At 48.0% G+C, this 16,844-nt stretch overlaps 1 protein-coding gene across 1 annotated transcript; it reads right to left on the reverse strand.

Annotated features, from left to right (window-relative positions):
• Window positions 1–1,620: 1,620 nt before the first annotated feature.
• On the reverse strand, window positions 1,621–9,905 carry LGALS3 (galectin 3). Its single transcript, XM_068149048.1, has 7 exons — window positions 9,820–9,905; window positions 5,531–5,584; window positions 5,381–5,403; window positions 4,048–4,419; window positions 3,735–3,823; window positions 3,210–3,378; window positions 1,621–1,884 (listed from the first exon to the last, which is right to left on the reverse strand). The coding sequence occupies exons 3-7, from the start codon at window positions 5,396–5,398 to the stop codon at window positions 1,729–1,731; spliced, it is 804 nt and encodes a 267-aa protein (XP_068005149.1). The 5' UTR covers window positions 5,399–5,403; window positions 5,531–5,584; window positions 9,820–9,905; the 3' UTR covers window positions 1,621–1,728.
• Between the last annotated feature and the right edge of the window lie 6,939 nt (window positions 9,906–16,844).

Here is a 16,844-nt window from a genome sequence, read left to right on the forward strand (position 1 = left end):
AAACTTCAGTTCTAGGGATAGTTTCAAAAATAGTTCTTAGTGACCTCCCTCCTCTGCTTAGTCATCAAGGCCATGCACTGAATAGTGGGGACAAGGGATTTCTGGCATCAGATGTAGATGCCAGCTGCTATTAGCAGAGGTGTGGCTCAGGCCACTACCTCTGCTGGGGATTTCAGCTCTTGAAATTGTTGTGATTTGGCATTTCCAAATAATCATAAAGTTATAAAAGAGCATGAGACACATCAGAGATACTTCAGAACTTCAGCAGCAGCTATGGCATTGCTCTTGTTTTGCAGACAGGATCAGGGCAATGACTCACAGCCAAGGGAACACTTTTTATAACTAGCCTGACTCATGAGGTGAATGTGCCATACACTGCCCCACCCTTAAAACTGGTCTTGACTCATGCAGAAGCGATGGGGGTAGAGAAGCACAAGGCTTGTGACCCATTCCATGTATTGTGTAATGCTTGTCTAATGTAGGTCTCCTTTGGGAAGGAAGAGTGTTCAGGACACAGCTTTAGTTTAGGCCATCAATCAATTCTGGAAGTGAAGGAGAGGGGTGAATTCTCTAAACATGTTTCAGGAGAGATTTTCCTTTCTCCATCTCTGAACACCCTCTTGAAAGACCTTGTTCTAGTCAGGATCACAGGTTTAGGAGTCTTCCCTGTTTTCCTGTGTTTCCAAGTGGTCAGCTTCAGGGAATTACAAAAGACAGGTTCACAGCCTGATTGGGCACCTCCTGCCTGGGGGAGGGGATCCTTTGCTGTGCTGTTTGGATTCCTTTAGTGAAAAAGGAATAAACTGAAAATACCAGTTACTGACTGCTGCCCTGGGACACAGAAGCAGAAGTGGTACATCACAGGCTGCTTTCCCAAGGACTTCTCTCCCTACAAATCAAACAGCTCCCAATTGTCATCCTTTGTCAGAAAGATTCTCTGTCTCTGCAGATACATATTCGGATATATCCACATTTGAATTTCTTGGAAGATCATAGAATCAGAGTCCTTTTGGTTGGAAATTATCTTTAAGATCATCAAGTCTGATCACTAACTTAAGGCTACCAAATCTGGTGCTAAACCATGTCCCTTAGCACCATATCTACACGGCTTTTAAATACCACCATGAACGATTCAGCCACTTCTTTGGGCAGCCTGTTCCAAGGCTTGACAAGCCTTCAGTGAAGAATTTTCTTCTAACATGCAGCCTAAACCTTCTCTGGTGCAATTTGAGGCCATTTCCTCTTGTCCTATTGCTTGTTATTTAGGAGATAAAACTGATGATCTCTTGAGGTCCCTTCCAACCTCTAACATACTGTGTGATACCATGACTCCCAGCTCATTCCAACCTCATTTCAGGGAGTTGTAGGGGGCCAGAAGGTGTTCCCTCAGCCTCTTTTTCTCCAGACTAAACAGCCCCAGTTTCCTCAGCTGCTCCTCAGAAGACTTGTTCTCCAGATCCTTCACCAGCTTCATTGCCCTTCTTTGGACCCACTCCAGCAACTCAATATTCTTCTTGTTGGTCCCAAAACCAAACACAGTACTAAAGGTGTGGCCTCACTTCTCCAGGCTGAACAACCCCAGTTCTCTTGCCTGCTCAGTCATGTCGTCTGAGCCAAAGGTTACTTGTGAAATTGTGGTTTATTACCTCAAAGTATTCACATAAAAAGGCACTTCTGTTACAGCCATAGTAAGAGCACAAAGTTGACATTAAAACTGCACCACGGCAGTTATATCATGGTCGGCATGACGCTGGTGAGGGTGATGTCCCCAGCAATGCAGAGCTTGGTGATCTCATTCAGCCTCTTCTCACGGAAGTTGTACTGCATCAAGTGAGCATCGTTAACCGCTACCTTGAAGTGATCCACCTCGCAAAGGATCTGGAGCTGAAATAAAACCCCCACACAGGCCCAAAGATAACAATCAGATTTGTTTTAGAAAGAAACTTTAAACCTCGGACTCGAGCGGACTGGCACTGGCTAACGGCTGCTTCCAGCTGAATCCAGCCCAGTGGCATGTGGACAAGCTGGTGCAGCAGCTCTAAGCTGCAAGAACACTGGTGACCTTCACCTCCCCAAAAGCTCTGCTGCACTTCTTCTTTCACGTTTGGCCCACAGTTTTTGTGTCTCCTCGTGACTATGACAGTGTTTTCAGGAAGCAGGACTCTACAGTTCCCAGTGAGAGCTGCATTCTCACCAAACCTATTTTGCAGGAAAAGCAGCTTGTGAAGAGAGCTTGGCTGTTAATGGAGAAAATATTGCATAGAAACTTGCCTAACAGCTGCTTCAGAATGACAGTGTAAGTAAGGAGGATTTAAGAATGAATGGCAATAACAGAAGTGGGGAAAAGTTACACCCTGTAGAAGTTACACCTTCACCCACAAGAAGTGCAGAGAAGGTGGTGTAGGACTTGCTGTGCTGGACAGCCAGGGAAATGCACAACTGCCCCCAAAGTATCTCTGTGCAAGCATTCTTGTAAGCATCATAGAATCACAGAATGGTAGGGGTTGGAAGGCACCTTTGGATATGACTGAGTCCAACCCCCCCGTCAAAGCAGGATCACCTAGGGCAGGCCACACAGGAATGCATACAGTTTGGTCTTGAAAGTCTCTATAGAAGGAGACTCCACAACCTCTCTGGGCAGCCTGTTCCAGTGCTCCATCACCCTTGCAGTAGAGAAGTTTTTCCTCATGTTGAGGTGGAACTTCCTGTGTTGCAGTTTTCATCCATTGCCCCTTGTCCTATCACAGGACACCACTGAAAAGAAACTGGCACCTTCTTCTTGACAGCCACCCTTCAGATATTTATAAACACTAGTAAGATCTCCTCTCAGTCTTCTCCTCTCCATACTATACAGATGCAGGTCCCTCAGCCTGTCCTCATCAGACAGATGTTCCAGTCCCTTAATCATCCTTGTAGCCTCTGTTGGACACTCTCTAGTATATCCCTATGCCTCTTGATCTGGGGAGCCCAGAACTGGACACAATACTCCACATGAAGCCTCACCAGGGCAGAGTAGAATTGGAGGAGAACCTTCCTTGACCTTCTGGCCACACTTGTTAATGCACTCCAGGATACCATTGCTGTCCCATTGATAGCTTATTGTCCATCTTACAGTGAGTTTTGTTGCACAGCTCTGACCCAACCCTCCCAGCACACAGTGTAGGTGCTGTTGGCTCTTTGAGACTGCGTTTTGGGGGCTTATTTGTTACCTTGAAGGGTTTTCCAGCTTCAAATGGAAACCTAGGAGCTGTCCTATCCTCCTTTCCCCAGGTATTCTGGAACATCGAATTGCAGACAATGACTTTCCTGTTGTCCTCCTTGAAGCGGGGGTTAAAGTGGAAGGCAACATCATTGCCCCTCTTGAAATCCAGTGAAAACCTGCCAAGAGAGGAATGGATTCCCTGCTCTTTCCACCACAACCTTGGGCTTTGGTACAGGGCTTGCCAATAGTAGCAGTGAGTGGGCAGCAAAAAAACCACAGACCCAGATGGACAATCATAGACTCATTAAGGTTGGAAAAGACCTCTAAGATCATCAGGCCCAACCCAGCGCTGCCATGCCCACTAAACCACCTCCCTCCAGTCAGAGGGCATTTACATATTTATTTCATGTAATATTTGATTTGACACCAGGCAGGTGGTATTCAGGAATAGAAAGCAAATTCCAGCCCCTCTGCTCCATCCAGCAACACCCTATGGAAACCTCCCACCCTCAGAGCTGGACACATGCAGTACCTGTTAGGGTTGGGGTTGACAGTCCCCGTGATGGTTATGAGCATCCGAGGGACGAGTCCTGCCTGCAGGGGCATCTCAAAGGGGACTTTCTGGGAGACAACAGGGATTTGGTGTTAGCAGAAAACCATGTCCAAAAACAAATGCTCAGGCATGAACTGGCTCTCAGTATGACAACACACCAAGGCAGCCCTGCAACACAGTGACAACTCATGCCACCTTCTGTGGAGACAGCCAACCCCAGGTCCCTCCCATGGCCAAGCAAATTCAGGCAGTGAAGGCACAGAAACCCTTACAAATATGATGGAGCTCTTACCAGGGGAGGAGCTTGTCCACCCGGTGGAGGAGGTGGCCCAAATCTAGGGCCAGTGGGTGGTTGTCCTGGAGCAGGATATGGCCCTGGTCCTGATTGTGCTCCAGGGAATGTTCCAGGTGCTCCTGGATACGGTCCCGGTCCTGCTGGTCCTCCTGGATATGGCCCTGGTGCTCCAGGGTATGCTCCTGGTACTCCTGGATATGCTCCTGGTGCTCCTGGATATCCTCCTGGTGCTCCTGGATATGCTCCCGGAGGGCCAGCATAGGCTGGGAACCCTCCAGGAGCTGGTGGCTGGTTCCCCCAGGAGGGCCAGCCTTGGGGTGGGGGTGCAGAGGGGTTTGGGTTGTTGTTGGTGGTCAAGGCATCAGATAACTGGGAACAGAGGGGAAAAGAGGAAGGTTAGGTGGGTGACCTTAGTCCTGGGCTTAGGCTGAATCCTCCAACAAGGACTGGGGGTGCTGTTCAATAGCTGGCTGAAGGTGAGCCAGTGTGTGCCCAGGTGGCCAAGAAGGCCAACAAAATCCTGGCTTGGATCAGCAATAGTGTGGCCAGCAGGAGTAGGGCAGTGATTGTCTCCCTGTACTCAGCACTGGTACTCAGCACTTGAGCACTGGATTCAGTTTTTGGGACTCTCACTCCAAGGACATTGAGTTGCTGGAGCATGTCCAGAGAAGGGCAACAAGGCTGCTGAAGGGTCTAGAGAACAAACCTTGTGAGGAGTGGCTGAGGACCTAGGGTTGTTTAGTCTGGGTGAAAGGAGACTGAGGTGATACCTTCTCACTCACTACAACTACCTGAAAGGAGGTTGGAGCCAGGTTGGGGGGAAGATGAGAGGATGATAGGAAACAGCCTCAAGCTGCACCTGGGGAGGTTTAGATTGGATATTAGGAAAAGATTCTTCACCAAAATGGTTGTTTAGCCCTGGAACAGGGAAGTGGTTGAATCAACATCCATGAAGGTATTTGAAAGCTGTGTAGATATGGTGCTGAGGGACATGCTTTAGCACTAAACTTGTTAGTGTTAAATTAATGGTTGGACTTGGTGATCCTGAAGGTCTTTTCCAACCAAAAGAGTTCTGTGATTCTATGAACTCCCAGCTTTTGTAGCCAAGAGCATGCACCGAGGGCAGGAGCTCAATCACTTCCCAGCAGCAGGGGTGGCTGAGTGCCTGGGATGAGGTTTCCAAAAAAACAGTAAGTGCTGATGTAACTGGAGTGGAGTCAGGGACTTACACAGGTTAGCAAAGACATGTTCCATCCCTGCCAAAGGTCCCTGCTTTAGGACAAGGCAACAGTCACAGCCCCCAAGTTATTTTGATGAAATCCATACTTACAGAGAAACCGTCTGACATTTCTCCTGAAACAATAAGACAAAGGACACCAAGGTCATTTTTAACATACACCATCCAAACATGAAGATTTTTGAGAAGAGGTGCAGCTGCCAGCACCAATGGGAAGGAGATTGTTAAATTCACATCACCAACCTGCCAGGCAGAGACGACAGCTCTGGTACAGCTGAACAAACCCTTGTCTGATACCTGTGGAAGAAATCAAGGGTCACCAACATGAGAAGCCTCCTGGGGTGGGGTTGGTGTTGATGCAACACCGTCCATGACCTTACAATGCTGCTGGCGTCAACTGGAAAGGGAACACTGGACTGTGGTGACCTTGTGCTGCTCTGCCCTGAGACTTCTCACTCCCCTCAGCCTCTCAACAAGTTTTCATGAGGCTTTTGCTCTTTGCTCACTGGGAAGTGCCATGCAGCATCACAGACTATGATAAGCACCTTCATCCTCCACAGTTCAAGGGGAAGCTCTGCAACTGATCTACCCCAAACACAACCATGCCAGGTGTGCTGTGCTCACAAGTCAGGAAGATTTATTCGAGCCTCAAAACATGTTTTATAAAGGGTAGGGCAGTGTGGTGAGCTGTTCTGCCTCCAGCAAACCCATTTGAGAGCCAGCCCTCCATTGTCACCCCAGCTAGCTGGGTAGTGCTGGGGATAGGCAGGGCCTTGCCAGAAAAGCCCTTTCTGGGAGGGTGACAGCAGCATGTGGTATTTGAAGGATAGAGTTTAAAACTTTCAGGCTGAATTCAAAGCCTGCCTGGATGCTGCCTTGCACTGCCTGCTCTGGGTGACCCTGCTTTAGCAGGGGGGTTGGACTAGATGATCTCCAGAAGTCCCATCCAATACCCACCACTCTGTGATTCTGTAATTAAGCATACAGTGAAGTGGTCTGAAACCAGGATAACAACAATGGAAGGACTAAAGGATGGAATAATCTTGAAGGTTACAGTAATCAGAAACAAGGCACAGTAACCAAGACCAGTGGCTGAAGACAGTGAAATGCTGTAAACCTCCATAGCTAATCACAGAATCCCAGCACATTAGAGACTGGAAGTGACCTCTGGAAATCATCCAAGTCCACTCCTCTCCTAAAGCAGGGTCACCCAGAGCAGGTTGCTCAGGATCACAGTATCCAGGTATGTTTGGAATCTCTCCAGAGAAGGAGACTCCACAACCTCTCTGGTCAGCCTGCGCCAGGGCTCCAGCACCCACACAGCAAAAAAGCTTTTCCTCATGTTCAGATGGAACCTCCACGGTTCCACTTTGTGCCCATTGCCCCTTGCCCTGTCACTGGGCACCACTGAAAAGAGTCTGGCCCCATCCTCTTGCCCCCACCATCCTTTAGCATTTACAAGGACCCCTCTCAGTCTGTTCTTCTCCAGGCTCAAGAGCCCCAGGTCTCTCAGTCTCTCCTCCTCACAGAGATTCTCCAGGCCCCTCAGTGTCTTTGTAGCCTCCACTGGACTCTCTCCAGTGTCTCTGTAGAACCAGGAAGCCCAGAACTGGACCCAGTACTCCAGACATGGCCTCACTAGGGCAGAGTATGCCCATTATGGCTTCTTTACACAAACCAGAGAGAGATTTAGAGCAGGATCAAAATACAAGATGTCTTCTAAAAAAACCTGTGGTGACTTTTAATATCCACACCAGAATTTAAATGCAGCTTCAGGACCACCTTAGTATAATGAATCAGGTAATTGATGGAGCACACATACAATGATTTCTGTGATGTAAAATCATAGAAACCATCACATATAGTTTAATTTTTATTTTTCCTGCATAAAAACTCCTGCTGTTTGAGCTCCTGATGTGCTGGGTTTGTGACTTAGCCCCTACCAGCCCTTTCTGCAGACCCCAAATAAGGCAAATATCTCAACTTGTGTGTTGATTGGCTTTGTGCAAGAGGGAAAGGACCCTTTTTTTGGGACTACACACAGCAGGCTGGGGGGCCACAGCTGATTAAACTGCATCAAGAGGAGTGTGGCCAGCATGTCAAGAGAGGTGATTCTTCCCCTTTGCCCTTGTGAGACCCCACCTCAAATACTGTGTCTGACTCTGGTGTCCCCATCATAAATAGCACATGGAACTGTTGGAGCGAGTCCAGAAGAGGGCAACAAAGATGATCCAAGGGCTGGAGCACCTCTGCTGTGAGATTAAGCTGACAGAGCTGGGGTTGTTCAATCTGGAGAAAAGAAGACTTCAGGGGGACCTTATAGCTGCCTTCCAATACCTGAAAGGAACATGCAGAAAGGTTGGAGAGGGACTTTTCATAAGGGTGTCCAGCGACAGGACAAGAGGGATGGTTTTAAGCTGAGGGAAAGTAGGTTTAGACTGGATCTTAGGAAGAAGTCCTTCAGTACAAAGGTGGTGAAACTCTGGAATGGGTTGCCCAGAGAGGTTGTGGATGTCCCCTCTCTGGAGGTGTTTGAGGCCAGGCTGGATGAGGTCCTGAGCAACCAAGTCTAATGAAGAGGCATCCCTGTCCATGGCACAGAGGTTGGAGTAGATGATCTCTAAGGTCCCTTCCAACTTAGGCCATTCTATGAAGATGATGACTTCCCCCACTACGAGGATGGTGACCCCCACTCCTAGAGACAGGGAAAGGACTTGGTAACAACACTGCCCCCCACAGAACAGTGAGAATTGTGGAACCACAGAATCATAGAAGAAGGAGCAGAGCTGTTTGGTGGGATGCTTAGCACAGCATCAGTGCCCAACCATGTCACAGGAGAAGTTGTGTCCTGCACACTGGCCACAGCCAGCACTACTTCCCCCTCCCTGAGGCATCATCCTGGAAAATATTTCATTAATAAAAAGTCAAACAAAATCCCTGGGGAGCCACACCAGCAAAGATGAGCAGCCTGAGGGGCTACAAACCCAGCACAACATGTTCAGGAACCTGCAGCCACCCCACAATGTGTGGGACACAGGTCTGAGAAGTCAAGAGAAGAGCAGGCACCCATGGGTGGAGGTGCTCTTTCTCCCCACCACACACGTCTGTGCCAGGTGGAGGCAACTATGGGAGGGACATTCGTGCCACCAGCTGCTCCAGGCCAGTGGATAAAAGCTGCTTTACAAGTTTTATGAGTCCACAGAAATCTGCTCTGCTGTGACAAGGGCCAAACACAGACCTGTGTGCGTGCAGGAATAGCCGTGGCCTGGGCTGGATTCCTCCCATCAAAGGAAGCATTCACAAATGAGAGAAATTTAAAAAAATAAAAAGAGAGGCAGGCAGAAACAAGGAAGGAAAAGGAAAATTCCAAATTGAAAACAGAGAAGGAAAATTCCCTTTCAGAGAAACATCTGGATGGACAAAGGTCCCAGCAAAGCTGGCTGCACTGCCTTAGGAATAACAAAACGCCCCCTGAGTTTTCACAACCAACAAATAAATAACCCTTTCCCTGTAAAACACTCACCCCCCCTGAGCCTGGGTCGTTTGAAAATCAGCTTTTAAACCAGCATCCAGAGTCCTGAACTGTTTGAACAGCCCATATCTCACAAAGCTTTTATATTTGACTCCTGGGGGTTGACATTTGTTTGCAGGGTGAAGCCAAGGGTGCACACAGAGCTCCCGCAGACACCCCTAAACCAGATCTAGTGAAAACCCACTACTGGTGTGCCACCAAATGGTGCCACCAAGCTTGGAGCCTGGTGGTCGCTCTGTCCTCTTTCTGGCACTTCAGTGTTATAGGTCCTGGACCCACAGAACCACAGAATGGTTTGGATTGGAAAGGACCTTTGAGGGTCCTCTAGTCCACCTCCTCTGCAGTCAGAAGGTACATTCCCAACTAGATCAGGATGCTCAGCCCCCCATCAAGCCTGATGTTTGTCTCCAGGGATAGGGACTCCAGCAGCTTGCTGGGCAAGCTGTCCCAGTGTTCCACCACCCTCCTAGTAAAGAACTCTGGAAATGCCCCATTAGGTGATTTGCCTTCTGCTGCTCTCCAGACAGCTCTGACCACTGCCTCAAAAGTGTATTTCTGACACCATTTGGGCTGTTCAACTGGAACCCACTTGATCTCCACATCACCAGCTCCCTGAGCTCTCACCGCCCTGACAGGGGATGGCCTGCAGGGAATGTCCCAAAGCAGATTCCTGCAAAGCACCCCAAGCGTTTCCTATTTTATTTGGTCAAAACCAGCCATTCTCTTCCCCTCGGCTCCATTTCTGCAACCACGGGGTGTGCTTCTGGCTCTCTCCAGCCATTCCCCATCCCGCACTTATCCCAAGCATTCCCTAAAGCCACCAAGTGCCTTCTACACGCTCCAGCTGCAGGTGCTAACGGCAGCTGCCCTGGGAGGTGTCCCAGCTCCCACTCCCCCGCACAACAACACAAACACACCCTTCACCCTTCCTTTGCACGGCAATACACGCCTCAACCCCTGCTCCCACTCAGGACCCCCGTAGCTGGGTGCATCCACTCACCAGAGGTGCAGCGGCTCCCGGGATCGACTCTGGAGCTGGGATCCCGCAGCTACTGGGGTGTCCGGACTCGACAGCAAGGACCCCGCCTGCTGGGGCGGGGATGGGGCGGGGAAGTGGCGGGCGGCACAAAAACATCACCTTGTTTCCCTATACGAAGCGGTGACACCACCAACAGGCAAAACGACACTGGAGCTTCTCAGGTTTTATGTCTCAGGAGGGTCCATCTCCATGCATCAGACGCTTTCATTCCCACAGAGGCTCGGTAAAACATAAACATGCTTTAAAATTTTTAACGTTTCCTGCTTTTCTCTGGAGGACTGCCAAGAAAAAAGAAAAAAATAATAAAGAAAGAAAAAAGAAAAATACAAAAAAGCCTTCGTTTCCCCCCAGGGCAGTGAGATTGGCAGGGGGCTGGCACTGGAAAGCTGTTAGTAGCAGCTATAATTTCAACAAGTGCAATTTAACTGTGGATTGAGAGTGAGTTATCTCCTGTTTTGCCCATGGGCTTCCTGGCTTAAAGCAATAGGAAAAAAGAAAAAAAGAAAGAAAGGGGGGTGGGGGGTGGGGAAATGTGTGCTCTCCTGCTGAAATTCTGGTCTGATTCAAGAGGATGATGGGGAAAAGAAAATCTGCTGAGTTTGATTTTAATGAATTTTGGTGCATCTTCCTCTGGCTCTCCTCTGCTGGGCTTTAGGAGAGGGTGGCTTCCTCTCTAGTGGGGATTTTAGCATACTTCAGCTTCACAGAAGGGCTTCAGACCAAACTTCAGTGTGCAAAACTGATGTGAGATGTCAGGAATGTCCAAAGGAGTGAGATGCTCCACTAGGGGAAATGCTTAAACAAGGGGTGCTGCTTCACCTGCCTTCCATAGCACCCAAACCTCACCCCAGTAAATGGATACTGTGATATCTTTGGGATGGTTTAGGGCAAAGGCACCTGGAGAGGATTTACACCAGGGATGATGAAAGATCCTTTATAGGTTGCATGAGTATCTGGAGCTTCCGAACCTGTAACACCAACAGGAGATCACTGCTCTTCAGAACAATCTTTCAAGCTCTCACTCCGCATCTGTGTGAATTGCAGCCTTTCTGAGAATATATTAATCAAGAGGTGCAAGTGGAAAGCAGATGTTCATGAAGTGGATTAAAGTGACAGGCTCTAAGTGCCTTTAAGCAGGTGCCAGTGACTTCTGCCTTCCTGGTTAAGGCTGTAATAACTTGACAGCATGTCACTTTTCCCTTCCTCCCGAGCCTGGATGAGGCTTTGGGCAATATAGTCTAGTGGAATGCATTCCAAAACCATGGCAGGGGTTTTGGAACTAGATGATCATTAAGGTATCTTCCAATTCCAGCCATTCTGTGATTCTATGGTTTTCATGAAAACCCTGTGTTGTTACTTCAAGGAGTTCACTTGAAAGCTCCAAACATTTGCTGAAGAGGCTTCATAGGATCACAGAATCATTCAGGCTGAGAAAGACTTCTAAGAGGCCTTGAGCAGTCTGGTCTAGAGGTTGGTGCCTCTGCTGATGCCAGGTGAGGCTGGAACTAAATGATCTTCAAGGTTCCTTCAAACCCAAACCATTCTATGAATCTATGAATTGTCAAGTTCGTCTGTGAAGGTTGCCTGCTGTTGTTTTTTTCCTTTCTCAATGCCATAAGCTTTGTGCTTTAGTTATGCAACAGAGACAGTGTCAAAACAGATGTTTGACCAAAAGCTAAAATACAAACCAAAACTTGAGCTGATTTCTTCACTTAAATAATGCAAGCAGCAGGGAGAACAATGAGTGAGCAGCACTTCAGCATTCATGGGCTGGGTACTGAGCCCTTTGCACGCAGAGCCATGAAAAGTCTGCATTTTTCTGTGCCCCACATCAGCTGAGTCATCCTCTCATGACTCACAGGGTTGGACACTGAGGTGTGGTGATTGTGGGTTTGCAGCTTTGCCTCTTGGGACAGAGAGAAGAAAGCAGCTGAGTTTATTGCCAGAGCACTGAACAAGCTCCAGAGGAGGCAGAAGCTGCAGTGATCACATCTCTTACCTGCAGCATTGCACCACCTTGTGCTGCAAATCCTTGCAACCCAGGGCTGGCTGCTTTCAAAACCAAAAATGGTCTTTTCTCAAAACCAGGCATGTATCGGGGGGCGGGGAGGGTTGGTTCAGTTTGGTTTTAAGGATGCATAAGTTTGCCTGTTTGCCTTAAAGATTCTTAACATAAAATGCAACCCTGCTGGGGACCACCTCCATTTTAAAACCCAAGGGGTGGAAGGGACAGATAACTCCATGTTGAAAAGCAGTTCCATGGAGAACGACCTTGAATTCCTGGTGGACAGTAAGATGACCATGAGAAAACACTGAGTCCTTGTGGCCAAGAGAGTCAAGGTATCCTACAGTGCATTATGAAGAGTGTGACCAGCAGGTCAAGGGAGGTTCTCCTCCCCCTCTACTCTGCCCTGCTGAGACACATCTGGAGTACTGGGTCCATTCTGGGCTCCCCCTTTCAAAAGAAACAGTGAACTGCTAGAGAGTCCAATGGAGAGCTGTGAGGATGATGAAGGCAAGAGAAAATCTCTTTATGAGGAAAGGCTGAGAGACTCGAGGCTGTCAAATCTAGAGAAGAGAAGGCTGAGGTGGGATCTGATCCATGTGTACAAATACCTTAAGGGTGGGTGTCAAGAACATGGACTCTCTTTTCACTGGTGCCCAGGGACAGGATGAAGGGCGGTGGACACCAACTGGAACTCAGGACATTTCGCCTCAGCTTGAAGAAAAACTTCTCTACTGCGAGGGTGCCAGAGCACTGAAACAGGCTGCCCAGAGAGGTTGTGGAGTCTCCTTCTCTGGAGATTTTGTGTGGCCTGCCCTTGGTGATCCTGCTTTGGCAGGGGGGTTGGACTTGAGGATATCCAGAGGTCCCTTCCAACCCCTAACATTCTATGGTCCTGTGATTATATGGCAAGGGACCTAGGGAGGTAGCTCAGTTATCAGGTCATGTCATTTCACAAGGATGTACTCTCTGACATGCCTTTCACAGTGGCCAGCCACACTCTCTAAACATTTTCTTTCTCCATTTTAAATGCCATCCTTTCTCTGACAGTGGCATTCCAGAGCTTCTGAGGGGTGGCTTGAGGGAACTGGGGTTGTTTAGCCTGGAGAAAAGGAGGATGAGGAGTTTAGGATGGACATAAGGAGCAATTTATTCACCAAATGGGTGGTATATTTCAGTAACTTTTTAAGCAGTAATTTCAAAGTGCTTATTGTAAAGGAATAATCAGAAAGCTGGTTTTCTCTTGTCTTCTTCGTGGTAAGAAACAATGGGTATAAGCTGGAACACAGGAAGTCCGTGTTAACATGAGGAGAAACTTCTTTGCTGAGGGTGGTAGAGCCCTGGAACAGGCCACCCAGAGACATTGTGAAGTCTCCTTCTCTGCAAAATTTCAAAACCCACCTGGATGTGTTCCTGTGTGACCTACCCTAGGTGATCCTGCTTTACCAGGGGTGGGTGTGTGTGTGGTCTCAATGATCTTCAGATGTCCCTTCCAACCCCTAACTTTCTATGACTCTATGCCAAATTAATGGGAAGGAAATCAATCCAGAGGGCAAGAAACGTGATAGCACAAGAGATCCACTCCCCTTTACAGGGCAGAATAACACACATCCACGTGATTCTACTAGTCTCATGATATCTGTGCCCTGACTTGTTGGGAGGGTCTGCAACAAACATCATGTGAACTGTTTGGGATGCAGATCTGCCAGCAAGGCCATGTGTGGCACAATGCCAAGGTGCTGAATCCAGACATCATCCTTCCTTCCTCCATATGCAATCTCCCAGGCTGGGGAACAGGAACCACCACAACGTTATCTCCTTTCTCAGACACAGGAATGAGGATCCAAGTTCCACAGATGCCTTTGTGGAGCCCCACACTGCCTCTCCCCAGGGTGCAACTTCTGTTTCAGCTCTGCATGCCAGTGATTGAGTCACCTCCAACTATCCACTGTGATAAAAAAGGGCATCACCACCAAAGCCAGCAGTGGGACTCACCTCTGTGGCTTGCCAGGCTTCTGCAATATTATGGATTTACAGAATCCTTTCAGTTGGAAAACACCTTTAAGATGATTAAGCCAACCATTACAACTACCTGAAGGGAGGTTGTAGACAGGTGGATGTTGGTCTCTTCTCCCAGGCAGCCAGCACCAGAACAAGAGGACACAGTCTCAGGCTGCACCAGGGGAGGTTTAGGCTGGATGTTAGGAAGAAGTTCTATACAGAGAGAGTGATTGCCCATTGGAAGGGGCTGCCTGGGGAGGTGGTGGAGTCACCATCATTGGAGGTGTTCAGGAGGAGACTTGATGGGGTGCTTGGTGCCATGGTTTAGTTGTTTAGGTGGGTTGGATTGGTTGATGGGTTGGACATGATGATCTTGAAGGTCTCTTCCAACCTGGTCTGGTCTATTCTATTCTATTCCCTAACTCTATCAAGTCTGGTGCTAAACCTCAGTGCCACATATCTGTGTCTTAAACGCCTCCAGGGATGGGGATTCAACAGCCTCCCTCAGGATCCTATTCCAGTGTTTGAGAAACCTTTCAGTGATGAAGTTTCTTCTTAAATCCAACCTAGACCTCCCCTGGTGCAACTTGAGGCTGCTACATCTCATCCTATCCGTTGCTACCAAGGAGAAGAGTGACCCTTGCCTGGTTCCAACCTTCTTTCAGGTAGTTGTAAAGAGAGATAAGATCTTCTCTCAGCCTCCTTTTCTGCGGGCTAAACAACCCCAGTTCCCTCAGTTGCTCCTCACCAAACATATTCTCCAGACTCTTCATCAGCTTTGCTGCCCTTCTTTAGACACTCTCCATCACCTCAATATCTTTCTCATAGTGAGGACCCTCAAACTGAACACAGTATCCTCCCAGCACTTCTCAAAACAGCTCCACTCATCCTCATAGAGCCTTTTTTTGAGATTACTCATCCCCCACCCCAAATATCACCTTGTTCTAGTGCTAGTGAAATATTCAGTGCAGAGGAAAGTTCAGAATTTTAATAACTCAAGTCTGATGGTAAAAGGAAGCAAGTAGATAAAGCACACTGATACTCACAGCACCATCCCAGATGCTCACATCTACAAACAAGTCTGGACTTGCTCATATTTTCCTACAGCAGCTCCCTTTCAGTTTCTCTTTACAAAGCTCATGCCTTTGCAGCTTCCGTCTCCTAGAAAACAAAGAAGTGGTGCAAAATTGCAGCTTACCCAGTTCCCTCTTGCTCTGACAGTGCCAGGAGAACAGCAAGTTCACCTCCAGAAAGCTTCACAGGGCTTTGAATGCTGATGCTGCAGATGAGCAAAACCCATGCTACAGTGTGGGGCTTTTATGTTATTAAAGATGAATAAATGAGAAGAAGCACTTCACATTTGACATGCCAATCTGAGCCTTAATTGCTTTCCAAGTCTTCAAGCGATTTGTGTCAACAGAGACTTACAAAAGTCCTCAAAAAACCAAACAAAAACAAAACACCTGGCTTCAAACTCAATATGAGTAACTACCTCCTCCTCCTCTGCACCAAGCTCTGCTCAGCACACTGCCCAGAGACCCTTAAGGAAGGGCCATTATCCTAATGTTATTTAATAACTAGATAGAAAACTCCCAGAATGATCCCAAATTCTCATGCAGATTAGGATTAAAGACCCCCATGACTTGTTGCCATCAAAAAGAGAAGGTCCTGGTGCTTTTCTTGGCCATGCTTGTCCAATCATGCATCCGTCTCATTCAACCTTAGAGAAAACTAACCCAGCCTAAAAAGCCAAAAGGAATAGTGTTGGGTTACAGGAGCGGGTTGGATCTGTTCAAACCTAACCCCACCAAATTCAGGCTGTGCCTCTGTTTGGGTGTAGAACCTGAGCTAGCAGGCAGGTGGAAGGCTCACATAGACAAACAGACCTTAGGGAATTCTTGCCTCCAGCTGGCCCAGATCCATCTTTGCCATCAGAAAGAAGCACCACAAAGATGGCAAAAGCCCTGATCATGTAGGGTTAGAAAGAAAATGAGAACACCAATGAAAAACAGGATGGTTCTGCCTGACCCAGCAGAAAGGCAGCTGCAATAACAACCATTCTGAATAGTTTACTTCCAAGTGGCTTTATTGCAACAGCAATCACAGGATCATGGGGCAATCCCAAGCACAAATATAGGCTGGGTAAGGAGTAGCTCGAGGGTGATCTCAAGGAGAAGGACTTGGGGGTGTTGTTTGATGACAGACTCAACATGAGCCAGCAGAGAAGGCAACTATATCTTGGGCTGCATTTAAAGAAGTGTGACCAGAAGGTTAAGGGAGGTGTCTCTGCCCCTCTACTCTGCTCTTGTGAGACCCCACCTGGAGCACAAAGATGATCAAATACTGGAGCACGTCCCTTATGGGGACAGGAGAAAGTTGGGGCTGTTCAGCCTGGAGAAGAGAAGGCTCCAGGGAGACCTTATGGCAGCCTTTCGGTATGTGAAGGGGGCTACAGGAAAGCTGAGGAGGGACTTTTTACAAGGGCTTGTGGCAATAGGATGAGGTGAAGGCCTTGACCAACCTGGTCTAGTGGGAGGTGTCACTGCCCACGGCAAGGATTTTGGAATTAGGTGATCTTTAAGGTCTCTTCCAACCCAAACCATTCTATGATTTAGGTTGGAAAAGACCATTAAGACCATCAAGTCTAACTGCAAGAGGTGGCTTTTACCATAGCTCAGGAAACCAAAAGAGATGGGAGAAGGAAGAGCTCCATAAGAGTCCCTGGCAGCTTGTTTGGCTTTCCTTCTTTGCTGCACAGCTTTTGAGACTCAATTTTTGCAGAGCGCAGAAATTAATTCTCCTATGAAACCTTGCACTAAACAGGGCTCAGATTCACATCTGGCATGCAGAATATTTGTGTTGCTCCTGTAGAAATCAAAATCCTAATGCAGTGCAATACAAGGCTGTGCAGAGTTGCAAGTGATGACCACAGCTCACAAACAGCACTGCAAGTCACTAAGATGTTGTTGCTGTTCTTTTT

This window comes from Melanerpes formicivorus, unplaced genomic scaffold, assembly GCF_026170545.1.
Source record: "Melanerpes formicivorus ecotype bairdi unplaced genomic scaffold, bMelFor1.0.p_v2 SCAF_17, whole genome shotgun sequence".
NCBI lineage: Eukaryota > Metazoa > Chordata > Aves > Piciformes > Picidae > Melanerpes > Melanerpes formicivorus.

What these genes read in the sequence shown, in the direction of transcription:
- LGALS3 (XM_068149048.1), bottom strand. An exon ending in GTCAACCCCAACCCTAACAG is followed by an intron (nt 3,379 to 3,734) that starts GTACTGCATGTG and finishes CTCTCTTGGCAG; the next exon opens with GTTTTCACTGGATTTCAAGA. An exon ending in AAGCTGGAAAACCCTTCAAG is followed by an intron (nt 1,885 to 3,209) that starts GTAACAAATAAG and finishes GTTTTATTTCAG; the next exon opens with CTCCAGATCCTTTGCGAGGT.